Source organism: Geotrypetes seraphini, chromosome 2 (genome assembly GCF_902459505.1).
Source record: "Geotrypetes seraphini chromosome 2, aGeoSer1.1, whole genome shotgun sequence".
Lineage (NCBI taxonomy): Eukaryota > Metazoa > Chordata > Amphibia > Gymnophiona > Dermophiidae > Geotrypetes > Geotrypetes seraphini.
The window spans coordinates 257,147,805-257,174,767 of NC_047085.1; the positions used below are offsets into that span (position 1 = coordinate 257,147,805).

Sequence of the window (26,963 nt, forward strand, 5' to 3'; positions counted from 1 at the left end):
ATTTGGCACAGATCCAGAGCCCAACTCTCCTCATTGGCTGACCAGCTAAGTCTAACAGTCAGATAGACCCACCTAAAAAGTAGGTCTATCTTTGGTTTCTAGGACTCAGCAGGTTAGCTGATGAATATCAGCTTGGTCGGCTAAGTCTACAGCGGCTGCATTCAACCCACAAATTCAATGTCAGCCCTGGCATTGAATATCCGAATTTGCTGTTGTCCATGGGAGATAGCTGGGCTGCCTCCCATGGTCTGAATATTGACCCCCTAAAATTAGGCCATATATTAGTATATGTTCAAAATTTATGCAGTTTAAATTGAACAGGATCAGAGTAACTGAGGCAGATTGAAACTTATATTCAGGCATACATAGGGTGACCATACTTCCTGTTTTGAACGGGACCATCCCGTTTTTAGCTCACCTGTCCTGTTGTTCTGATGCACAGCTTCGGGATGCCGAAATGTCCTGTTTTCAGAAGGAGCAGGACAGGCAAGCAAAAAACGGGCCACTGCTGCCTATTTATCCAAACTACCACAGCACTAACATCATCCTCGTGCAGCGACTGCAGAAGCCTTCCCCCTGACATCAATTCTGACATCAGAGAAGAAGTTCCAGGCCAGCCAATTACTGCCTGGTCCCGTTTTGTGTGAAAAAATAAATGGTCACATTAGGCATATATGACTTTACTAGTCTTTAAGCCCGTTACATTAACGGGTGCTAGAATAGATGTTTCTGTCTGTCTGTGTTTCTTTCTCTCTCTCTCCTTGGCCACTGTCTGTGTCCTTCTATCTTCCCCCCTTCCCCAAGCAAAACTGTCTGCCCCCAGCACACCCCTCCACCCAAAGCAGCCCCCTTTCCCTAACTGTCTCTCCATGGCCCCTTCTGTCTTCCCCCCACAGCAAAAGCTGTCTGTCCCCAGCACACTTCCCCCCCAAAAGCAGCCCCCTTTCCCTCTCACTGTCTCTCCACGACCCCTTCTGTCTTCCCTTAGTGCCCCCAGTGCCGCCTTCCATGTCCTTAATGTCCCATTCAATGTCCTTAGTGCCCTCAGTGCCTATATCCTTAGTGCCCTCAGTGCCTCCTTCCCGTGTACTTAGTGCCCTTTCCTATGTCCTTAGTGCCCCCAGTGCCTCCTTCCAATGCCCCCCTCAATGCCTTTTAGACTTTATTCCACCCACACCCTCCCCCCAAAGCCAGCCTGCCTGCCTCCCATCCCCCTGTGCAGTAGAACCTTTAATTTCTACCCCCCCATTCTCCCATACAGTAGAATTCGCCATTTGCAACATATTTCTATCTACCCCCCGCCCCCCATGCCACTACCGCTGCCATGCAGCTGACCCCACTGACCCTCCCATCGTGAGACGAACACAAACCTCCGGCCTGCAGCAGCTCCACAGCGAAAATCAAGTTAGTAGAAGGCTGGAAGCAGAATGTTTAGAGTGCTGTGGAGCTGCTGCAGGCCAGAGGTTTGTGTTCATGTGGCGGTGGGAGGGTTGGATGGTAGGTTCAACCCGTCGGGCTGAATGCTAGCCGTGTAGACACCTCCTTGGGCAGCAAGTTTTGGACGCGCACCGCCACGCGTTTTTGTCGACCCGGGGCTTCGGCGCCATCGACGGAGGGAAAGAGGCGCAAGACGCGAGCCGCTTCAACTTGTTTCTTCGGCAGCCGGCCCCTCCCCCGGAGCGACTCCGACCTCTACCGGGCCCTCCAGTAGCTTTTGTTCGGCAGCCAGCCCCTCCCCCGGAACGACTCCGACCTCTACCGGGCCCTCCAGTAGCTTTTGTTCGGCAGCCGGCCCCTCCCCCAAGTAGCTCACACTCGCAAATCAGTGCTCTCCCAGCAGGAAATTTTGAAAGCTGCAGCGCAAGGTGGAGAGCAGGGAGGCTGTGGTGACGTAAAACCCGCGCATGCGCAATCGTTTTTCCGCGACAGATCAGGGAACACGATTTTTTTAGTGCGCATGCGCGGCCTATCATTTTATTATATTAGATATACTGATATACCCATCTTGAAAATTTACTTCAGTGTGCTATTTATCTCAATTGTATTTCAGATTTTTATTTAATGAGTGCAGAGTTCCATGCGGTCCAGAGCTCAGGAAGATTTTGGCAGAGTGGGGCCAGAACAGAGTGGGGCTGAGGGGCATGCTGGGGTGGGTCCAGGTGTCCTCTTTTTTCATAGAGGAAATCTAGCAACCCTACCTAAGCCTCTCCTCCTCCCACTATTCATGTTCTCCACTAACCTGAATCCTCACCAGGGCCGTGTGTGGGTTTACTTCAGATCCTTAATAAACCAGAGCTACTGCCTTGGGGTCAAATATCCACAGCTTCCACAGGCAGCTGTTCTACAGCTTCCACTCTGTCCATTTGCTCAGGGATTTCCTCTTCCCTCTGACCCTGCAGGGGCTGTGTAAGACATAAGAACTGCCATACTGGGACAGACCGAAGGTCTATCAAGCCCAGTATCCTGTTTCCAACAGTGGCCAACTCAGGTCCTAAGCATCTAGCTAGATCCCAAGTAGCAAAACAGATTCTATGCTACTTATCCTAGGAATAAGCCATCTCAATAGTGGCCTATGGACTTCTCTTTTACGAAATTATCCAAACCTTTTTTAAACCCCGCTAAGCTAACTGATTTCTCTGGCAATGAATTCCAAAGTTTAATTTCACGTTGTGTGAAGAAATATTTTATTCGGTTTATTTTAAATCTACTACTTAGTAATTTCATTGCATGTCCCCTAGTCCTAATATTTTTGGAAAGTGAACAAACGATTCACATCTACCCTTTCCACTCCACTCATTATTTTATACATCTCTGTCATATCACCCCTGAGCTGCCTCTTCTCCAAGCTGAAGAGCCCTAGCTGCCTTAGTCTTTCCTCACAGGAAAGTCATCCCATCCCTTTTATCATTTTTGTTCCCCTTCTCTGTACCTTTTCTAATTCCTGCCTTCTTTCCTCCTGCTCACCTGGGCTTAAAGGCGTGGAGGGGCATAATCAAAAAAGTGCCTAAGTCTGAGGTTGGTCGTTCTGTGCAAAACGTCCACAAACCGAGCAGGAAAAATGTCCATTTTCAAAGCTGCCAAACGTCTATGTTTTATTTTTGAAAATGAGCAAGGTATAACTTTTGGTTCTTAGGACGTCTACCTTTTTTGCCCATTTTCAAAAATAAGAACATCCATGTGAAAAACGTACAAAGCAAGTTTTGTAGACATACCCACCAACTACTGTGTCTGATTGCAGCAGAAAGAATCCCCATCGGCTGAGCCGGTTTTGGGTGATTCCTGGTGGCTCAGCTGATGGAGATTCCCCCTGCCAGGCTCAGCTGAGTCATGGAGCCCTACACCCCTCCCCCTGACATCTCTCTGATATCCCCCACATCCTGACATCTCCACTCCCCACATCCTCCCCCCTACATTCCTGGGTCCTCCTCCCACATCCCCAGAGCTCCCCGTACCTTTGGAAGAATAAATGGCATGAAGGAAGCTCACTTCCTCCTGCCTACAGGGCCGTGTGTTACATTGATGGGACTTCCCTCTACTAACGCATCTTGGGATGCATTGGGAGGGGCCAAAGGCTCTGACTGACTAAAAATCACCATTTGTAGCCAATCAGGGCCTTCAGCCCATCCCACTGCATCTTGGGATGGAATGGGAGGGAGCCGAAGGCTCTGTTTGGCTCAAGATGCACCGGAAAGGGGCAGGCCCACCATTCCTTCGAAGGCGGGCCTGCCGGCCGGACACAAGCAGAAGCTGTCTGGCCAACAAAAACAGGTTGGGGGGTAGGGGTGACCTTTCGGGGGGATGGCAGGAGGAATTGGGCATCCCTCCTGCTTCTGATCATTGGGGGGTTGGTTTGCGGGGTTTTGGCAGGAGGGATTGGGCATCCCTCCTGCTGAGGAACATTGGGGTGGGTTCGGGGGTGATGGGCAGAAGAACTGGGCATCCCTCCTGCCATGATCGTTCGGGGTGGGGGTTCCGGCAGGAGAGATTGGGCATCTCTCCTGCCACGATCGTTGAGGGAGTGGTGGTGGGGGTTCCAACAGGAGGGATTGGGCATCCCTCCTGCTGGTAGTCTTCGCAGGGGGAGAGGAAGGGTTGCCGCTAAACTTATTGTGGTAGGGAGATCCCTTGCTGCAATAAGCTCAGTGGCAACCCGATTCTCTAATCGGCGTCTATAACATGGATGTCGATTAGAGAATTGCGGGCTTGGGCGGGATTCTATATAGGACACCCGTGTGCAATTCTCAAAAGCCGCTTAGGTAGCTTCTGAGAATGGGCATCCTATACAGAATCTGGGCCTTAGTAAATAAAACTGTTTTTAACATACACCTAAAATTTAAATAAGAAGACACATTGTATACCAGAGAGAGAAACACAGACTCCCATTGAGCTATTTGAAGAGAAAGCATACAACTCAAAAATTTCTTGTGTACTACCTTTTACTGAGGCAAAAACAAAACAAGTTGTCCTTCTCAAACCTCAGGTTGCTGAGTTAAAAACAAAATGTTCCACCAAATAACTAAGCAAAAGACCATTAAGACATTTATAACAAAAACATCCTAGTTTAAAAATGATCCTAGCTTGTATGGGTAATCAATGAAGTTGAACATAATATGATGCTACTCCTACTTGTTACTCATGAAGGACCATATCCTCTTATTGGGGTACGTGTGGATGAGGTGATAGGAGTGGCATACTATATAGACACACCCCAGTGTAGGGTAGGTCACAGGAGCCATGGCCGAACTAATATTTTAATCAACATAGGATTACCTGATTTGTTCAAGAAAAAAAGGACACGTGATCCTGTCCCATTTTGCACCAGCTCCGCCCTCACAAAAACCTCATCCTGATTCTGGGCCACATCTGGAGGGCCTCTGAGCATGCATATCTCCTAGTCCTAGTGTCCCCTAGTCCTGAGCATCCTAGTCCCCTAGACTTGATGATGTCACACACATGCATGTGATGTTATCGTGTCACATCCGCTCATGCTTGGAGGCCCTCCAGACGCAGCCCCAACTCAGGGCCTTCCAAAACCCGGACAAACTGCCAAGTTTTGAAAATCCATCCGGACACTCAGACAGTCTTCTAAAGAGAGGACATGGCCGGGTTTTCCTGGATATCTGGTAAACATAGCCCAACACAGCATCAGCAATTATACAGTTTGGGAGTGGGGCTGGAGATTGGTTTGTTTGGCCCCTCAAAACAATAGGCATTTTGCTGTCACTGCCCCAAAAATTGGTGTGTGAGCTTTGGAAGGAGAAATGAAAGTCAGAGCACAGAAGATGCGGTATATAAACTTAAGGTTTAGATTAGATTAGATTAGAAGGTTCTGGTTTCAGAATTCAGCACTGGATCAAGGACTCAAGGCTGGAGTCCTTGTGTCTCAGGAGAGGGAGGAGTGTGCCTTGAAGCAGCTCTGAGAGGCTGCAGATGGGAATCTGAGTATGATTCCTATTGAAGGGCAATACTTCCCATACTCCTTGCTCTACTGGGATTTATTTTTATCAGGGTGTTTTGCAGAAGTGAATAGATATAAAATAAAAAGTTCCAGTGTGTCAACAGATGTAGCAATTCTTTTACCCAGGAGGAGTTTCTTCAGAAGTACTACCACTAACAGAAATAAAACTACCAGAATGAAAATGAAATCATCTTTGCTCAGGTATGTCTTCTGCTCATCTAAAGGATTCAGGAAAAGTCAAGAGCCTCAGAGGATGAGAACTGAGCATGTGAAAGAAGTCCCAACATTAGCAGCTGGAGGCACACCACTGACTTCTTGTTTTCGGAAGCAGCAAGAGAACGAGGCCCCCTCGTGACTATGCCAATGCTGTTAAACCACAAGAGAGTATCCCAAGCCTAATGACATCGGAGCAAGACTTTCTCCCTACTGGAGGTAACCCTGAGACTCTAGGATTGCCCACCACTCTGTTTAGTCCAGCAGTGGAAAGGAGTCAACACTTAAAAAGCCAGATGTCCCCTCTCTTCCTCTTCCACACCAGTGTGTCTCTTCTCTTCAACCCCATCTAACTTCTTTCCCTCTTTCTTCCCCCTGCTTCCAGCATCTGGCTCACCTGCCTGTCCTCCCCTTTCTTTCCTGTTGTGGGTTTCTTTCCTGTTGTGGCAAAATGGCAGTTATGCTCCCAAGGAAAAGGAAAACCAAGGCAGCAATTTATCTAGGCCGGGCAACAGCGTGAGACAGGTGTAAAGCATTTAAGACAACATGGAAGCATGTTAACAGGTCAGAAGGATATGGAATGACATTCTTCACTTCCGTTCGTTGCATCAAAACATCCTGTCCAGCTATAGGCATTACATTCTGTCTCTGAAGATAATTTTGCACCAATGGGCTGAGACCATTTAGATTAAAGACACTATTGGTGAAATCAGGGCCCCGGCAGGCTGGATGGGACTGCAAGGGGGGAACAAAATAGGAGAGAAATAAAAAACCTATTAAGCTGAAAATAAAGGCAAAGAAAGGGTAATGCTTCATCTCATCAAATAAACATTTCAAGGGGGAAATTAGGCAGGTGCTAGGGTTAACTCAGGAGTGTCCAACTTTGGTCAAGGACCACAAATACCTTGGGTTTTCACAATATCCCTAATAATTATCCATATGACACATTTTCATGTATATTACCTCATTTGCATGCAATTCTATTTCAGGCTCATTAGGAAAATACCAGAAACCAGACCAGTTATCAGCCCTAGAGGATCAGGGTGGAATACCTCTGTTTTTTGCAGACACACCCTCAATTCTTGCCAAAATTGTCAGAAGCTCTTTAATATATACAGATTTTATGGATCGTATTTCTTTCAAAATAGTGGCTTAAAGTTAAAATTAAGGGTTGCCAAGTTACAATTTTGGAAAGATTCCCGGTGGTCAGGGGAGAGGGGTTCCATCTCTGAAGATCTAGGAGCAGCTGCAAGGGGGTCCCTTTCACGGCAGAGGAAAACTGTTGCTGCTGATCCAGACAATGGGGCTGATCCAGACAATGGGACAAACTGGGGCTTTAGGTTAGAGCTAACTTAGAAAGAAAAGCACATTCTGCAGTCACCATCTCCACTCCACATCTCACCTAAGTAGCTCAGGTCAAGCCCTGCTTAGGTTCTCAGATCTGATTGAATTGGAGCACAGATGAACTATGTATAGATACTGCTAACATTAGAGAATTATGTTATCTGTCTCCTCCTCACCTCTTTATGACTCCGTACACTTGGATACTTCATCTCGACTGATTTAGAGATGTTAGATTTTCTTGATCTTGGCTTTTCCACCTCTGCCACCTTGAGGGTGTGAGGCATATCCACTGAAAATCGTGTTTGCTTGGTGTCTAAGAATGACAGAGAAATCACTTCCAGCTGCTTGCCTGGTATACAAATCAAGAAATCCAAGATACATACCAAAAGGTAAAATCTGTGCATAGAAATAATCTCAATCTACAAAATGTTCACTCTCCACCAAAACTACTGAGCAAGTCACTCTTGAATGACAGAAAAAGGTTATTGGTGAGCCTATACGTGCTCGACCTCCACCACCCACATCATTGGCATAAAAAACTTTCATTTAAGTGATTATTGCCAAATACTAGTATGGATAGTAGAGAATGACACGGTGGTTGTTACCCACAGCTAGTCGTGAGTAGCCGCGAGTAACCCGCCGAAATGGGGAAAGAAAAAATAGTGGTCATTGCGGGGACAGGGACAAGGCCATTCACCGCCCCGTGAAGCGGTGAATGGTCTTGTCTCCGCAGTGAGGCAATCAAGGATCGCGCGGTCCAGCAGCCCCCACCCGCCCGATCGCAGCGTTATGCCATCTCCCTCCCTCCACCTCACCTTATATGCAGAGTTTGCCGGCTTTCTTTTTCGCCCAGCCGCATGCTTTCAAAAAGCCACGCATGCGCGGCTGCTGAAATTGTTCAATCTTCTCCTCTGCTGCAACTTCCTGTTTTCGGTTGCGTCAGAGGAAATTGAACAACTGAGCAGCGCGCGTGCGCGGCTTTTTGAACGCGTGCGGCTGGGCGAAAAAGAAAGCCGGCAAACTCGGCATCTAAGGTGAGGTGGAGGGAGGGAGCTGACGGAACGCTGCAATCGGGCGGGAGGGGGCTGCTGGACAGCGTGATCGTGCATGTTCCCGGCTTACAGTAGGAAGGAGGGAGTGAAAGGGAAAGAGATTCTGGGCCAAGGGGATGAATAGGGAGAGAAAGAAACCCACAACAGGAAAGAAAGGGGAGGACAGGCAGGTGAGCCAGATGCTGGAAGCAGGGGGAAGAAAGAGGGAAAGAAGCTAGATGGGGTTGAAGAGAAGAGACACACTGGTGTGGAAGAGGAAGAGAGGGGACATCTGGCACAAGAAGGTAACAGAAACAGAGGGGAAATTATGTGCATGGGGGCATAGGGACAGAGACATAAAGGGGACATAGATGCCATAGGGATGGTATATGGACACAGGGGGGGCAATGCCAGATACATAGGGGAGATATTAGAAATAGGGAAAATAGGAACACAGAAGCGAGATTGTTTGGGGACCGAGCTCGCAGGCTCCAGCGGCTTGCATTATATTGTAATGTGCCACGAAAGTAAGAGGGAGGGAGGGAGGTAGATAGATAGATAGGCCGCACGAGAGGAGCTGAAGGGTGGTAAAAAGGAACAGATGGTGAAGGAGGGAGGGAAGGGTGGGGGTGGAAAGGAATAGAACAGACATTGAAGGAGGGTGGAGAGGAACAGACCCTGAAGGGAAATGTGGAAGACAGAATGGGAAGAAGACGCTGGAAGGGAAGAAGACAGCTGCCAGACTATGGGGGAGCACAGGGAAGAAGATGGGTGCCAGATCAATTGGGGGGGGTGAAGGGAGAGGCACAGTAACAGAGCAAATGGAAGACGCAGAGAGAAGACACAAAGTGGATGGAAGAAATTGAATGAGAAGATGAGGAAAGCAGAAATCAGACAACAAAGGTAGAAAAAAAAATTATATTTATTTATTTATTTTTTGCTTTAGGATAAAGTAGTATATTAGTTGTGTTGATAAAAATTTATAAACAAAGCCCTGCCAGCTGAACATCTCTTTCTCTAGTTCAGCAGCCAGAACGTTGATTTATAAGAAAGGAATAAGCTAAATATTGCAGTACTAAGGCTTATATGGATGCTGCGGGGACGGTGGCAGGGCGGTGAATGGGATGACGGTGACGGGGCGGTGATGGGGTGGTGAAGGGGACGGTGGGCCGGGGCGGTGACGGGGACTGATTTTTCCCCGTGTCATTCTCTAATTTCTTTCTCTTTCTTTCTTTCTCTCTCCCTGTCCCCCAAGCCACCCTGCTTCCCTTGCCCCCTGACAAGCCAAGCCACCCTGCTTCCCCGACCCAGCCTGCTTCCCCTACCCCCCGACAAGCCAAGCCAAGCCACCCTGCTTCTCTGACGCACCCTGCTTCCCCTGCCCCCCTGACAAGCCAAGCCACCCTGCTTCCCTGATGCACCCTGCCCCCCAACAAGCCAAGCCAAACCACCCTGCTTCCCCTGCCCCCACCCTGCCTCCTTGATGCAGCAACAACAAGGTGCGTGCAGCGACTGCACTGCACTAGCGCCAGGCCTGCAAGTCTCCACGCGCCACCCTCCCCCCCCCCCAACGTCAATTCTGACATCAGAGAGGAAGTTCCGGGCCTCTCTGATATCAGAATTGACATCGGTGGGGAAGGCTTGTAGGCCCAGCACTTGTGCTGTGCAGTCACTGCTGCGCCTGGCCTGTTGCTGCATCAGGGAAGCAAGGAGAAGCAGGAAGAAATCCTGGCCTCCAAAAACGGGACATTTCGGGTATGCTTTGGGACAATGGGACAAGGTAATTAGAAATGGGATGGTCCCATTCAAAACTGGGTGTATGGTCACGTTATACATGTGGGAAAAAGGAATATGAACTATAGCTAAGAGATGCAGGGTCCCACATTAGGAGTCACCGTCAGGAAAAGGATCTAGGTGTCACCATTGAGGATAAATTGAAATCCCAGCTCAGTGTGCAGCGGCGGCTAAACAAGCAAATAGAATGTTAGAAGATATCAAGTTTCGGGGGGGCGCTAGTGAGCGCGTGCACGGATGGCAGCCTAGCGTATCAGCTCCGGAGACCCGCGTGTTAGTGCCTCGAAAAAACCTCACTTAAAACAGTTAGTACATAGAAATACTTGGCTCAGCGTTTCGCTAATATGTCCGCGTCTAAACCGGGAAAGCGCAAGAACGCTGAACCGGCCTCGCTGCACAAACAGGCTGCAGGGAAATCAGACGACGAGACGTCGGCCATATTGGCAGAGCTCCGCGGTATCAGGGAGCTCCTCACCGATACTAAACAGGATGTTTCTGAGATAAAAGAGGACCTTAATAATTTGAAGGGGGAATTTACCAAAGTACTTTCTCGCATCGATACCCTGGAAGCGAAATCTGCTGCGGCTGATGAATCTTTGAAGTTACTCCGTCGGCAGTCAGCACGTGTTGCTTTATTAGAGCGCGCGTTGGAAGACGCTGAAAACAAGGCCTGGCGGAATGGCTTCCGTTTGCTTGGTCTGGCTGAAGGGAGGGAGGCTTGCGACACCGTGGAGTTTCTGAGCGCTCTACTACCGCAGCTCCTAAAGCTTAATGATGCTCCCAAGCTAGAGTTCGACAGTGCTTACCGTGTGCCTCATCAGCGCCATCAGTCATCCCGGTATCCCAGACCGATAGTGGTCACCATGCTGCACCACAGCCAGACCATGCTGATCATGCAACATGCAAAAATACATGGCCCGATTATGTTTGAAGGCACCAAACTACTTTTTGTTCCAGATTTGGCAAAGGAGACTGCTAAAAGACGCAAGCAATTTCTGGCATACAGACCAAAACTGAAAGATATTGGTGCAAAATTTGGTGTTCTTTTTCCAGCTCGCATGAGGGTCACTTATAACAACAAAACCACAGACTACACCGATCCTGCCGTCCTGGCTGAGTTCCTCGAGACCGTGCAGCCTTCCTCCATTGATAAGACCTGAACTGTGATCCTGATGTGATGTGTATGGTATCTTTTAGATAGTTCAGTACCTGATTTGTGCCTTTCCTAGCCAAGGTTTTACCTGGTTTTAAAAAAAAGTGACGTTTACTTTCTCATGTCTGTTTCATATCTCTGGTAGCGGGCTCGCTGGTTGCCTGTGCCACTCACTTACCCATAGGCTATGTTAGCTCGTTTGCTAACTTTCCACATTGATACAGACTGTGTACAGTTTTTCATGTCATTTTCACAGGGTTTTCTCTTTGATGTCTTACAAATGTATACCAATACCTATATTGATTTATGCACTGTATTCACTATGCCTGTTGAATCTTATCCTGTTCTCTCATGTCTATAACATGTTTATCCCTCAATATTAAAGGTCTTAATAACCCAGTAAAGAGAACCAAGATCTTGAAGTACATAGCAAAATTTTCTCCAGATATTATCCTACTGCAAGAGACTCACCTTTCTGCCACTGAATCCACCAAACTGGCTTTGAAGGGATTTTACCCAGTACTATTCTCTGCTGCAGTACATAAAAAAGGTGGGGTGGTCACCTTTTTGAGGAGACGCTCGGATTTTGTTCTCACTTCTCATACTAGTGATACTGGGGGAAGATGGTTGGCTATTCATATGGTCATTAATAATTTTCCGATAAGTGTTGTTAATATCTATGCACCGAACGTAGATCATCCGCCATTTTTTGATGATATTGCTGACATGATTACTTCTACCTGTGGCTCCCACTACATTCTGGGGGGCGATTTTAACATGATTTTGAACCCTCTCATTGATAGGAAATCGACTGTTCCTTATCGCAAATCAAGATCCTGGTTCAAGCTGCAAGAAATGATGGCGCATCTGAAACTCGGCGACCCGTGGAGAACTCTACATTCCAACGATTTGGACTACACATTTTACTCTGCCCCACACGCCTCCTACTCGCATATAGATTTCTTCCTACTCAGCTATAATCTGATGGCCAGGGTAGACTCTGCCAACATAGGAGAGATAGCAGTGTCGGACCATGCTCCTATCACCTTGTCCTTTAATAACATGGGCGCCAGACCTAACAGGAGTGTTTGGCGATTCAACTCCTGCTTATTGTCCGACGATCAATTCGTCCCTACCATGCAGAGCCACATCAAAGAATTCTTTGAGTTTAATTCTGTGGAAGAAACAAGTTGGACTACTACCTGGGACTGTTTTAAGGCCTATATTAGAGGTCTGATTATTTCATATGCAGCGGCCAAGAAGAAGAAACTCCTGGAACATGAAATCGTCCTTCAGAAGAAATTACATGCTGCGGTAGAACTTCACAAATCTCATCCGCACGATCAAACATTGTTGAATTCTTTGAGGGCCGTGAGATTTGAGTACAACTTATTGCTCAGTTCTTCTGCGGCCAAAGACGTATTCATGAAGTCAGCTTACTATTATGCCAATATTAATAAATGTGGACATCGATTAGCGGAATATGTTAAAATAAAATCAGAGGGTACCATGATACCGGCTATACGGGACGACGCTGGATTAATGTGGCTTAACAATGCCGATATCTGTTCGCAGTTTCACCAATTTTATACTACACTCTACACATCTGAAGATCCGGATTCATCCTCCATAAAACCATTCTTGGATGCACTACCCCATAACACCCTCTCTGAAGAACAAAATACGAGCCTCTCATCTCCGCTGACTGATGATCACATTCTTGAGGCTTTACTCTCCATGGCCAAAAAGAAGGCGCCGGGGCCCGATGGCCTCACAGTGGAGTTTTACCTGGCTTTTCAAGAATTGCTTACTCCTATTTTACTACAATTATATACTTACCTAATTGACACTGGCTTGGTCCAAGGTACATTCACCGAAGCAACGATTATTGTTTTATTGAAACAAGATAAAGACCCTCTCAATGTCAAAAGTTACCGCCCTCTTTCTCTGATCAACATTGATGCGAAGATCTTTGCAAAAATCCTAGCCATCAGATTACAATCAGCTCTCCCCTCAATCATTCACCCGGATCAAAGTGGCTTCATGCGTTGTCGTCTTTCATCGGATAACACTAGACTGTTTACACATATTATTCTTCAAGCTCAACAATCATCTTCTCCTCTTGTTGCAGTAGCCTTGGACGCAGAAAAGGCATTTGATCGTATAGAATGGCCTTTTGTTTTTGCTGTTTTGAAATGGATTGGGTGTACGGACAAGTTCATCTCTATGGTGAAAGTTCTGTATACGAACCCCCACACCTTTATTCGTATTAACGACCACAATTCATCTACTTTTCAGCCTACTCGGGGAACAAGGCAGGGGTGCCCTTTATCCCCACTACTGTTCAACCTTGCACTAGAACCCTACTCATTGCTATTAGATCTGACCCTTCCATTCATGGATTCCGCCATGGGAATTTTCAAGCGAAGCTGTCCGCTTACGCGGACGACGTTCTGTTGTATGCGGACCCCATTTCCTTGCCACATATTTTCCTTTTACTGGATAAGTACTCTCGAGTATCTGGATATAAGCTCAACATCTCCAAAACCAAGATCTTGCCCTTGAATGGCTTGGTGGATCCTGAATTTCTTCGGAATCTCAACTTGCAACCGGCATCTCATAAACTGAGATATCTAGGTGTCATCTTTGGTTCATCGTTGGAAGATATCCAGAAATACAATTCAGAATTACTGTTCCAGATTGCTACTTCTATGACGGAACGCTGGTCCCCCCTTAAACTATCCTGATGGGGGAGATTCGATACCATCAAAATGATTTTGACGCCCAAACTTAACTATATTCTCTCTATGATTCCATTCTTACTAGACACCAAGGTATATGTTAAGCTGGAATCCATATTGGTTTCGTTCTTGTGGCAGAAGAAACCTCCTCGCATTGCACTGAAAAAACTCAAGACTACTAAGGAACATAGTGGGGTGAACTTTCCAAGTTATCTTGACTACCACTTGGCGTTCCTTGCTCGTCAAGGTTCAAAATGGCTAATTGAATCTCCTCCTGATTATCCGCCATCTTGGCTTTCACTTGAACTAAGCCTCTACTCAGCAAATCAATTGAAATATGTATCGTTTATGGCTCCTAACCATATCACGGATAACAACGCAATTTTTTCCTCTACCAGTGCTGCGCTGCGTGCAGTTGACAACTGTGCTGATTTATGTTGGAATTCGACTTCCCACTCTTCAATATGGAACAATCCACAGGTCAAGATCCAAGGTCGATACATGGAGTGGAAATCATGGATAAAGAAGGACATTTGGTCCTTTCAACATGTGATGGTAGACTCTAAACTGATGTCTTTTTCATGCCTCGCCTCTACCTATAAATTGCCGATCACCCACCATTTCCGCTGGCTCCAGCTTAGTCACTGTTTGTCGTCACACTTGAAGACCCATTTCTTGTCTCCACTGGCTCCTTCTATCTCACTTTGGTGTGTGAAATACAGTGGCGCCAAGAAAGAAGCATCCTCCTGGTACCGTATCCTTCGTGATTATAAATTTCCTGCACACTCACCTCTTCATACCACCTGGGAGGAGGCTGCTCATGTTTCATTTACTCCTCCCGTATGGAAACTGATTTGGGTCTCTGCAAGAAAATCTCTCAAGTCTTCTGCTATGGCCCAACAAATGTTTTTCCTCCTTCATAGGGCCTACTGGACCCCACATAAGCTTTCACTAACTGGTAACAAATTATCCAATAAATGCTGGTCCTGTGTTGTGGAGGTTGGAACCTTTGCTCATATGTTTTACTACTGCCCAAAAGTCTATGAGTTCTGGTCCAAAGTGTGGGCGCTTATTTGTGAATACTTACCCATTACATCTCCTCACTCTTATGCTGCAGTGTTTTTTGGTGCCTATGCCTTACCTGATGATTTAGATAAGTACCAATCTAGACTACTATGCTGTCTACTGCAACTAGCACACAAGTCTATACTGTCTAATTGGAAAGACACTGCTTCTCTTAACGTAGCTTTCTGGTGGAACCTGGTGTGTCTCTACGCTAAATTTGAAAAAGTAGCTGCTGAGAAAACTAATTCCTTAACCACCTTTAATAAAATCTGGGCTCCTATTGTAGACATGTATTAGATATCATTCTTGGTATAAGACCTGCCTTGATTATATATCACTGTTCTTTTTTGTATCATTTATATTCCCTGTGATATTCGCTGTTTCATCTTAGACACTGTCTCAGTTCTGTATCATGGTGTATTTTGTTTCCTTGTTCTCTCTATTCATTGTTCTGAAAAACTTTAATAAAAATATTGAACACAAAAAAAAAGAAGATATCAAGTTTCAAGTTGAAACTTGAAACTTGATATTAGGAAAGAATGAAAAACAAAGATGAGAATGTTATAATACCCTTGTATCACTCCATGGTGCAGCTGTACCTCAAATACTGTGTGCAGTTCTGGTCACCGCATCTCAAAAAAGATATAGCGGTATTAGAAAAGGTACAGAAAAGAGCAATGAAAATGTAAAAGGGATGGGATGACTTACCTATGAGGAAAGGCTAAAGCAACTAGGGCTCTTCAGCCTAGAGAAGAGAAAGTTCAGGGGAGATATGATAGTGGTCTTTACAATACTGAGGGAGTAGAATGGGTAGATGTGAATAGCTTGTTTACTGTTTCTAAAAATACTAGGGCTAAGGGGCATGCAATGAAGCTCCTATGTAGTAGATTTAAAACAAACTGGAGAAAATATCCACTGCTTATTCCTAGGATAAACAGCATAAAATCTGTTTTACTCTTTGGAATCTTGCTAGGTACTTGTGACCTGAATTGGTCACTGTTGGAAACAGGATAATAGCCTTGATATACCTTTAGTCTGTCCCAGTATGACAACTCTTATATTCTTATAACACTTACAGTCCAGGAGGATGCCAACCAACCAAAGACAGTCTGCATGTACACCTGTGGTTACTATCATTCTTCCCATCCCAGTTCATACCTGTGAGGCTCAGTAGCTTAGACAAACCCACCGATTCCCTGGAGAGATCACTGCCTAGGCTGAGATTATTGAGGGAGTATCCATTGGAAGCAGGTTGTATAGAGCCACGCTGGAATGAAGGAAAAGGGAAAAAAACACAGACACACACAAATTAGTGACATAATTTACACAAGGGGGAATCCAGGAGGGTAAGAAATTTTACCACCACCATAGAAACATAGAAGATGACGGCAGAAAAGGGCTACAGCCCATCAAGTCTGCTCATTCTGCTTACCCACCCCCCTGTCTATGCCCTAATGACCCAATTTCCTTATCTTGACCCTCGTAGGGATCCCACATGGGTATCCCATTTATTCTTAAAGTCTGGCACGCTGTCTGCCTCGATCACCTGCACTGGAAGCTTGTTCCAATGATCAACCACTCTCTCTGTGAAGAAATACTTTCTGGTGTGAAAGGACACATTTTAATGGATAAGTTTTCTGTCTCTGTCCATGCTGGAAGTAATCAAATGCAGAATGTTGTGTTTACTCTCTTAATGGTTTGGGAAGAGGTCATTTAATTTATGTTAACAAAGTTAGCTCTCAGACAATGAAGGCTCGACCCCCCACTGCTATGTACCGGTTGAGATAGATAAAGGAAGCTTTTTACACCTTTTAGCTTTAAACAATGAAGTACATATCCTGCTCATTCATTCCCCCCCCCCCCCACTTTCTGGTGTTGATTACTTCTTTGAAGCCTATGTATCCTGTCACTAGATATGGTCTGTACTTACGTCATCTGCTAATACCACTGAAGATATATAAATGAATGCAGACTAATAATAAAACAGGCAAAATCTCTTTAGAATACTGTCTACCTATCTTTCTTTCTGAGGGGAATTGCCTCCAGATGACAGAGTGTTTTGCAGGGCAGTTTCGGGACCAAGAAACAGATCCTGTTCGTTTCAATTTGGGGGCTACGTCCGCGATGGACTTGACATTACCAATATTTTGTGAGTATTTCTGAATTTTGAATTCTGTTCTTTAATACTCACAGGTATTGGAGTCATGTTCCAACCCTTTATTTATATTGTAGGGTTTTTGGTAAACCCGCCGCGGTTACTGTTCTTTTGGCAAGGACAAATATTAATGTGGAGTTTTCGGTAAACTCCCGCCGTGAAAATAAGCAGCTGCCATTCTTTCGGGAAGAATGAAATTAAGTGAAGACTTTTGGAAAGTCTCTATTGTGGATTTATAGAAACGTCTGCGCCTTCTGTCATCTGTACCATTCTTTGCATGCGCTTTTCTCTTCTATCGCTTAGATAAGATTTTATAGAGTATAAGATTATATTGTATATTATTAATGTACCTCGCTTATAAGGTAAGGTAAGCGAAAATTGTTTTTGTTATTGTTTTTGTTATTGAAAAAATTCCTGCATTGTGATATTGTTTTTGGTTATGGGTCATAAAGGCACTTAGGCGGTTTACATTTAAGAGAGCTGAACATTCAGCGATTTACAATATGTGGAGGGAGTACAGAGTACAGAGACTATTAAGACAGAGTACAGAGACTATTAGGAATCAAAATTACAAAATATAGTGTTTGCTAAGAATTTCGGAGCTGACCTGTAAAGAAAAATCGCAGCTTTCCTGAAAAAAGGAAAAAAATTACAATGTACAGTTTGTTTAGAGATTCAGAAACAGCAAGAATTAGGATTTCAGAGAGCATTGTGAAAAGAAAGAGTACTTGGTGAGGTTCTGTTTAGGTGATGTATCTGTCGAATAGGGTAGTTTTTATGAGTTTTCTAAAGGCATTGTAGGTCAGTTCGGCTTTATTAATGTGACTGTCTAGCCAATGTTGTTTATTTGCTTGGAGCATGAAGGTTCTGCCCAGAAAGGTTTTGTATTTACAATTGGTTATGCTTGGGTATGCAAAAAAAAAAAAAAAAAATAGCTGTTTCTGGTTTGTCTTGTTGAGTTGTGGAGTGCAAAATGGGTTTGTAGATACATAGGTGCTAGTCCCCAAACTAGCTTGAAACATATGCAGGAGAACTTGAATAATATTCTTGCCTCGACTGACAGCCAGTGCAGTGGTTTGTGGTGGGGGTGACATGGTCATTCTTTTTTAATCCATATATCAAGCGGACAGCTGAGTTCTGAATGATACCCAAATAAACGATATTACAATAATCCAGGGTAGAAAGCACTAGTGATTGCACTAGTAATCTAAACGATAGTGGGTCGAAGTATTTTTTGATGGTCTTTAATCTCCATAATAATAAGAAGGTCTTTCACCCACCCCTGCATCCAACTAAAATACAGATCCCAAGGATTAGATAAACCAGAATTACGTTTAAGTTCAGCAGAGAGGTCTTCAAATTTTTTAATGGCCATAGTAACCTTACCCGTGGGACCTGCATTGTCAGGAATAAAGGTGCAACAGGATAAAGTACTGGGGAGAATTTTACAGACACCCAACAAAGCGTTGCTGATTATAATAAATGTAATTAATCCAATCAACATTCTTATTGATAGTAATAAGGGACTCAAACCTAGCCTTAACCTGGTCTCAGGCCTTGAATTCATCTGGGACCCCTCTTGGGACCCCTATCTCATAGCTAAAGCGCACTGGCCTATCTACTGGCTGGGTAGTTTAAAACGGAGCCAGAGGTCTCCACAGAGCCAGTAAATATCACCTAAAGCAAAATCTAATGCTGCAACAGTGAAGTATACCTATAATTTCCAAAAAAGAATACTAGGCTGTAGTTAAATTTCCAGTATGCCTCGGACAATAGTTTCTGATTAATTCATTAACACATTTTAGCTAATCATGATTTAATCAGGACTACTTGAAACCGTCTTCCTGCCCTCAGGGTCTATCTGCATCCCCATGCCAGAGTCAGATTGATACAATTTCCCATAGGCCTTGGCCGACACCAGCTATGCCAACCAAAATGCTGAACGCCTGCAACAGCTATGCTGACATCTTCCATATTCTTTGAAATGAAAGCAAACTTGTGGTACCCTTAGCCAGCTTGCCTCGCTTATGCCTTGCCAATCTCTAATAATATATCAGCACGTCCCCTGTACTGCAGAATCTCCAAGCTATGAAGATAAACAGTTCCCATTATGAGTTCAAACCTCTGTCTTAGGTTGCATAGGTCGTATCTATATCTTACCCGTCGTTGAGCGAATGAATGGTGCATAAGGGATGCAGGAAACTTTCTCAGGAGGCCCAGGCAAAAAGGTACAAAGATGTCATAAGAGAGTATGTAAGTATGGGATATGGGATAATATTATCTCTGACCCTGGTAGGAGAATCATAACAATACATAGCAAAATTTGTACAATAATTAAGATAATGATAGGGTGAATTAAAACATTAAATACATGGTTTGCAGTGGGCGAATACTCAAAGAAAAGTTCCAAAGCTTGAGACATGAGCATCTCGGAGCAAATTTTGTGCAATCTGTCCATTTTCAAAAGTGATAGTATGATTCACTTCTTTGGAGGTTTTCTTAAGTTGTTCAATAAAGTTCAGCAGCTTATGAAATGTCTCATTGCCCATACCAAGAGGTAGTAGATGTACAGCATATGAAATAAAGTCTGGAATGTCCGTAGAATAGGTTAAATAGGTGGAATTGTACAGCAAAGCGTTCTTAGGAAGGTGGCTATCTTCGATGAACAGCAAACATTGTGTACAGCATATGTGGAAAAGTCTTTGAAGTCAGGATGCAGGAAGATGAATTACAGTCCAGCAGGAACTGGCAGTCTCTTTAAACTGGTGAGATGCACACTTGGGATGAAATGATGTTTGCACAGGATCTGTTGTTTGCACAGGATCACTGGAAATTAGTGGTGTTCACCCTTGAGATGAAATGATGTCTGTGCATACAGAGAGGGATTTGAAAAGAGTTCCGATTTCATTCAGCAGCTGTACTTCAGTGTGATCCAAATAAGAGATAGAAAACGTCTCTCAGGGACTATTGACCGCTCTTCTTTTGTATCCTTGGAAGAGCTCTTTTTTGGATTGGGTGACTCCGATGGCTGGGCGTTGTCTTCTGTTTGAGACTTTAATCATTTGTTCATGGGCTACACCACTGGAGTTATCTTTGCTGGCTCCGTTCCATGTGAGCTATTTTCTATATGTGGCGGATCCGAGGATGCGTCCTTTGGTGTCTCACTATCCCATTTTTACGCCGGCCAGAAGGACATGGAGATGGGTCTGTAAAACCAAATTGTCTTCTAGGGTGACTTTATATTTGCCTATACAGGGCAATGGAGCTTTCCAGCCGGGCATGCAAAATGCCACCTTTCTTAGGTGGCAAGCACAAGGTCTACGATATCTTTTTCACCTGTTTTTGGAGGGAGGGGAGCCTGGTCACATTTGCCGAGCTGCAACGAACTTTTGACCTACAGGCTAATGATCTCTTCGCCTATTACCAGATCTGTCACTATGTTCAGTCCCTCCCAGTGGCTGCCCTTACTGAAGTCTGCAGGGAGGCGCTTTCGGAACTCTTCAGCCTTTCAGCCCAACAGAGGATTCCTCTACGATTTCATATTGTGGGGATCCGGGATTGCCAACCAAGTACGAATCTGGATATATTAGCGACAGCGTGGGCTGAGGACTTGCATTGCCAGTTGATTGCTCAACAGTTACAACGGGTCCTGAAGAACATTCAGAAGGTGTCACCCAATATTACTCACTGGGAAATGCAATTGAAAATTGTTCTTAGACTTTACATTCCACCGGAACGTGCAGCCCGGATGGGGATTACTGCGTCGCATTCTTGCCCGAAATGCAATCAGGCTCACGCATCTTTGAGTCACATGTTTTGGGCCTGCCCTGCAATCCAACAGTTTTGGAGACATCTTGGCCTATATACCACATCACTTTGGGGAAGGCGATGGCTTCCGCAACCGAGGGCGTTATTTGGATTTTATAATATAGCCTCACCCAAACCCAGGGGAATGTCAGCATTTATCTCCAGAGCCCTTTTGATGGGAAAAAAAGCCATCCTCACCAACTGGCTCTCCCGTGATCCCCCGTCATATGCACAATGGAGATCCCTAATGATAGTGCACGCAACACTGGAGAGACGCATGGTGGGAGACTTGACTCTTGGCCCGGGTCGCAAATTTTGTCAGGTGTGGGAGTACTTCTGGCAGGACCTCACACCGTGTGCTCGCAGTAGACTTTTGAATCTTTAAGATTTTATTCCCACTCTCAGCTGTTGGACTGGTCATGGATTCTTGGGGAGGGGAGGGGAGGGGAGGGGGTTGGGAGGGGAACTGATTATATTGTTGAAAATGTTATTTCCTGAATGGTACTACTGTTTGTATTTGCTTCTTACTGCTGGAATAATAAAAATCATTTAAACATAATCAATTGTTCATTATACAGTGCACTATTTTCCCCTATTTAGCTGGCTAAATTCACATGTATAACCTGGAACATGGGGGAAATAGGCTCTCCTATTGTGCAAGAAGATTTTACAAGCGTTAAATAAGCAGAAAGTTTCCATTGCTATATTACATGAGACCCATCTAACATCTGGGGAACATCAAAAACTGAAAACATGGTGGGTTGGAGATATTTTGGAAGCGCCTGCACAAAGAAAAGAAGGCTGGTGTGGTTATTTTGTTTATGCAAACATGTAATAACTGATCCTGAGGGCAGGTACATTATAGTTCATATAGAAATTGATGGTCAACCACTTTTGTTAAGTACTGTGTATGTGCCTAACACCTACTAAAAAAATAGATAGGGATGTACCAGAATGCCTTCCTTGCACAAGGCCACTGCCACCACCACCATAATCTTGGTAAAGGTGCACAGCGCCATAGCTAGCCCAAATGGAAGCACCCAAAATTGATAATGCTCTCACAAAATCGCAAAGCGAAAGAAATGCTGATGGGAGGCCCAAATGGGAACATGCAGATATGCCACCGTCAGATTAAGGGAAGTCAGAAATTCTCCCAGCTGAACAGCCTGAATAACAGACTTCAGGGTTTCCATACGAAAAGACGGAACCCAGAGCGCTCTGTTGACACCTTTGGGATCCAAAATGGGCCACTTGGGCACCGCAAAGTAAATGGAATACCTGCTGGTGCAAATCTCCATAGCAGGCACTGGGACAACCGCTTTGAGGTCCAACAACCTGAAAAATGTCTTCCTAAAAGCCCTTCTCTTCCAAGTTGCCTGACAAGGAGAGGATAGGAAATGAACCGGCAAAGGTCGGGAAAACTTCAGAGCATAACCGTCCCAAATCACCTCTAGGATCTACTGATCCATTGTGATCTCAGCCCACCCCTGGTAAAATTCTTGCAACCAGGCTCTGACTGGAACCGGGGGAAGGACCCACAACAAGTCATTGGGCCAGACGGGCGGAGGAGCAGCCCCCGATAGAGTCACGACCCCCCTGGTGGGCTCCACAAAAGGACTGCATGTGTTGAAAGAAATATCCTCTGGAAGGAAAAGAGGTCACACCCCAGCCAAGGCGGAACCTATGAAAGTCACGCAAATGCCCGCAGGCAGAGCCACCTCGCAAAGCCTGGTGAGGTTGGTCCTCTGGTTACCGAGGCACTTTAGAGTCACTCAAGGCCTGAACCAGCTTATCTAACTACTCTCCAAAGAGAAAGGAGCTCGGAAGAGAAACTTATTGAGCTTAGCTTTAATTGCTGCATCCGCTGACCAACCCCAAAGCCACAGGGTATAGCGGGTTGCTACTCGAAGAGCCATGGACTTGGTCGAGGCATGCAACAGATCAGAGAGATAAGAAGTGCCCAGCTCAATCTTAGCAACTTCCTGATCCATTAAGGACCAGTCAGCCATCTCGTGGTCAAGAAATCGCTCAAACCACCGGAAACAAGCACAGGCCACCAGACTGCCACAAATCGCTGCCTAAACAGTCAGGGCAGCCACATAAAAACTTTAAGTAGAACCTCCATTTTACGATCCTAAAGGTCTCTCATGGCCAAACTGCCTTCAACCAGCACTGTATGTCTGTGCGTGATAGCCGAGACTGCCGCATCAACCACAGGAGACTTAAAAGTATCTCTATCCCCATCAGAAATGGGGTAGAGTTTGGCTATGGACCACGCCAAGCTGTGGGTAAAATGGATACGCTTCCTGACAAAACTGAGGGAAGGGCCATCAACAAAATATCACCTGAAAGCATAAGCAGCACCGAAGCCAGACTCGACCTTACCACTACAGAAAAACAGCCAGCCAGATATGTTAAAGGGAAGCAGCTGGCTAGAGAGGAGGTGGGACTGCTGGATAACAGTAATAGGAAGGGAGTGGTGAGGAGAAAGAAGTGGCGGAAAGACTAAACATGTTCTTTTCGTCTGTATTTACAAAAGAGGAAACATCCAACATACTGGAACCTGAGCAAATATTTAAAGGAGACCAAACAGATAAACTAACATCCATGGAAATAAGCCTTGAAGACATACGCAGGCAGCTAGAAAAATTAAAAACTGACAAATCGCCGGGCCCCGATGGAATACACCCAAGGGTTCTGAAAGAACTTAAGGAGGAAATAGCGGAACTACTACAGCAAGTTTGCAATCTATCCTTGAAAACAGGAGTGATCCTGGAGGATTAGAACACAGCCAATGTTACGTCCATCTTTAAAAAGGGATCAAGAGGTGACCCGGAGAACTACAGACTGGAGAGTATGACCTCAGTTCCGGGGAAAATGGCGGAAGCGCTGATAAAAGATAGCATCGATGAGCATTTTGAAAGAAATAAATTTCTAATCACAAGCCAACATGGCTTCTGCAAGGGGAGATCGTGCCTAACGAACTTACTGCACTTCTTCGAAGGAATTAACAAACGGATGGACAAAGGGGACCCCATGAACGCCTACTTCAGAAACTGAAGAACCATGGGGTGGAAGGAGACGTACACAGATGGATCAGAAATTGATTGGCGGATAGGAAGCAGAGGGTGGGAGTGAAGGGCCACTACTCGGATTGGAGGAGGGTCACGAGTGGTGTTCCGCAGGGGTCGGTGCTCGGACCGCTGCTATTCAATATATTTATAAATGATATAGAAACAGGGACGAAGTGCGAAATAATAAAATTTGCAGACGACATCAAACTATTTAGTGGTGCTTGGACTAAAGAGGACTGTGAAGAATTACAAAGGGACCTGAACAAGCTAGGGGAGTGGGCGACGAAATTGGAGATGAAGTTCAATGTACAGAAATGTAAAGTTTTGCATGTAGGAAGCAAAAACCCGAGGTACAGCTATACGATGGGAGGGATACTATTGAGTGACAGTACCCAAGAAATGGACTTGGGGGTAATAGTGGGCAAAACAATGAAGCCGTCGGCACAGTGCGCAGCGGCCGACAAGAGAGCGAATAAAATGCTAGGTATAATCAAGAACGGTATTACAACCAGAACGAAAGAAGTTATCCTGCCATTGTATCGGTCGATGTTGCGTCCGCATCTGGATTACTGCTTCCAATATTGGTCGCCGTACCTTAAGAAGGATATGGCGATACTCGAGAAGGTTCAGAGGAGAGCGACACGTTTGATAAAGGGTATGGAACACCTTTCATACACCGAGAGACTGGAAAAACTGGAGCTTTTTTCCCTGGAGAAGAGAAGACTTAGAGGGGACTTGATTGAGACCTATCAATATAATAAAACCGTAGGCGGCGCATGCGCACTCTTATCTGCGTGCTTCCATGATCCGTAGGTCCGTGGCCGCCAAGAGTGCAGCATGCCCCGTGCTTACTAGGGCCCCACGCGCAGCTGAGAAATTTTACAAGGCGGCACTCCCTGCTCTCCTGCAACGGCGGTTTCCCCAAATAGGGGAAAACTCACTCCCTGCTCTCCTCGGCACGCCGGTTTCCCCAGATAGGGCAAAACTCACTCCCTGCTCTCCTCGACACGGCGCTGCCATTTTCGGCACGGCGGTTTCAACAGATAGGGGAAGCCGAAAAGCTCACTTCCGCCTCTCCTCAGCACGGCGGTTTCCCCAGATAGGGGAAGACAAACAGCTCACTCCCGGCTCATGGTCCTGCCGCTGCTGCCGCTCCTGTTCACAGCAGCCTGCACGTCGCCGACTCCACACACACCCCCCCCGCAACAACCGCTACCGCTCATGTTCAAAGCGGCCTGCTGAAGTTCGCGGCCGGCTGTAGCGAATCTCGCAGGCCGCTCTCCACATGGTAGCACGTTCCCTCTGACGCGATCGCGTCAAAGGGAACATGGTACTGAGGTGGACAGCGGCCTGCGAGGTTCGCTACAGGCGGCCGCAAACCTCAGCAGACCGCTTTAAATAGGAGTGGCAGCGGTGGCAGGAACCATGGATGGAGGGAGGGGAAGAGGAAAAAGAAGGGCCATGGAGCAGGCAGGAAAGGGGGCTGTTTTGGTGGGAGGGTTGTTCTGAGTGCAGACAGCATGGAGCAGATAGGCATTGCAGAATAGGGGGAGAGGGAAAGGGGTCTGCTTTGGGGGGAGGGGTGTGCTGGGGCACACAGCAATCAGGTGGGGGAGGAACAGAAGTGGGCCACAGAGCAGGTAGGCATTGCAGAACAGGGGGAGAGGGAAAGGGCGCTGCTTTGGCAAGCAGGGGGGCCAGGGAGACAGACAGAAAGACGGACAGACAGGGGACCAGGGAGAGACACAGACACAAAGAATGACAGACAGACAGCGTACAAGGAGAGAGAGACAAATAAAAAAAAACCAGACATACAGACATCTACTCTGGGTGGCGGGAGGAAGGCAGTACGGAGTGCTGCTGGAAGTGGCTGCTGGGAGGAGGGCTTCGAGCCGCAGAAGACTGTCCACAAAGCCCCTGCAGAGAGTTGGCCCAACCTCTCCTTCCTCACCGACGCCAAAGAAGCTGCAGGCCCCGCTCCCTCTCGCGCTCTGAGCACTCACGATTGGCTGAAGGGTGTCGTGACGGTGCTGCAGGTACAGGGGGATGCTTTTGTTGGTGAGCTTTGCTGGGGGGCAGACAGCTTTGCTTGGAGGGGGGGGCGGGGGAAGACAGAAGGGGGCCATGGAGAGACAGTCAGGGAGAGGAATAGGGGGCTGCTTTGGGGGAAGGGGTATGCTGGGGGCAGACAGCTTTGCTCTGGGGGGGCGTGGGAATGACACAAGGACACAGACACAAAGAATGACACACAGGGGGCCAGTGAGACAGATAGAAAGGAAGACATTCAGGCAGCATCCAAGGAGAGATAGCCAGCGTCTAAGGAGAGACAGCCAGTGTCCAAGGAGAGAAAACCAAATAAACATAGACAGACAGACAGCGGCCAAGGGGAGAGAGAGAAAGAAAGAAAGACAGACACACACATCTATTCTAGCACCTGTTAATGTAACGGGCTTAAAGACTAGGGTTTATTATGTTGTCTGGGAAGTATGTCTGTTATGTTCAGTTGATGGAGTTTTTAGATAGTTGAAACTTTGCTCTACATGTTTGTATGCATTGTTGCTTGGGGAGGGGAGAGCATTTTAAAGCTCTCACGCTAAGTTTTCAGTAAATTTAATAAAATATTAAGATTGTACATCTATTCTAGCACCCGTTAATCTAACGGGCTTAAACACTAGTAAGATCATGAAGGGCATAGAGAAAGTGGAGAGGGACAGATTCTTCAAACTCTCAAAAACTACAAGAACGAGAGGGCATTCGGAAAAGTTGAAAGGAGACAGATTCAAAACCAATGCTAGGAAGTTTTTCTTCACCCAACGGGTGGTGGACACCTGGATTGCGCTTCCAGAGGGCATGATAGGACAGAGTACAGTATTAGGGTTCAAGAAGGGATTGGACAATTTTCTGAAGGCTAAGGGGATAGAAAGGTATAGATAGAGGACTACTACACAGGTCCTGGACCTGTTGGGCTGCCGCGTGAGCAGAATGCTGGGCACGATGGACCTCTGGTCTGACCCAGCAGAGGCACTTCTTATGTTCTTATGTTCACCCCAGTGGCAGCGGGAAGGGAATCCCCAGCCTCCCCAGTGGTCCACAACACCAAATCCGCCAGACCACTGTCAGATGAGGAA

At 46.1% G+C, this 26,963-nt stretch overlaps 1 protein-coding gene across 5 annotated transcripts in view; it reads right to left on the reverse strand.

Annotated features, from left to right (window-relative positions):
- The window catches only part of FAM227A (family with sequence similarity 227 member A), a 317,179-nt gene that overhangs the window by 75,751 nt on the left and 214,465 nt on the right, over positions 1-26,963 (reverse strand). For all 5 annotated transcript variants that reach the window (XM_033929448.1, XM_033929447.1, XM_033929446.1 and 2 more), the window contains 3 exons: positions 15,958-16,066; positions 7,192-7,328; positions 6,249-6,406 (listed from right to left, as the gene is read on the reverse strand). In XM_033929448.1, coding sequence (XP_033785339.1) covers positions 6,249-6,406; positions 7,192-7,328; positions 15,958-16,066 — 404 coding nt within the window. The remainder of the gene's footprint in view (positions 1-6,248; positions 6,407-7,191; positions 7,329-15,957; positions 16,067-26,963) is intronic.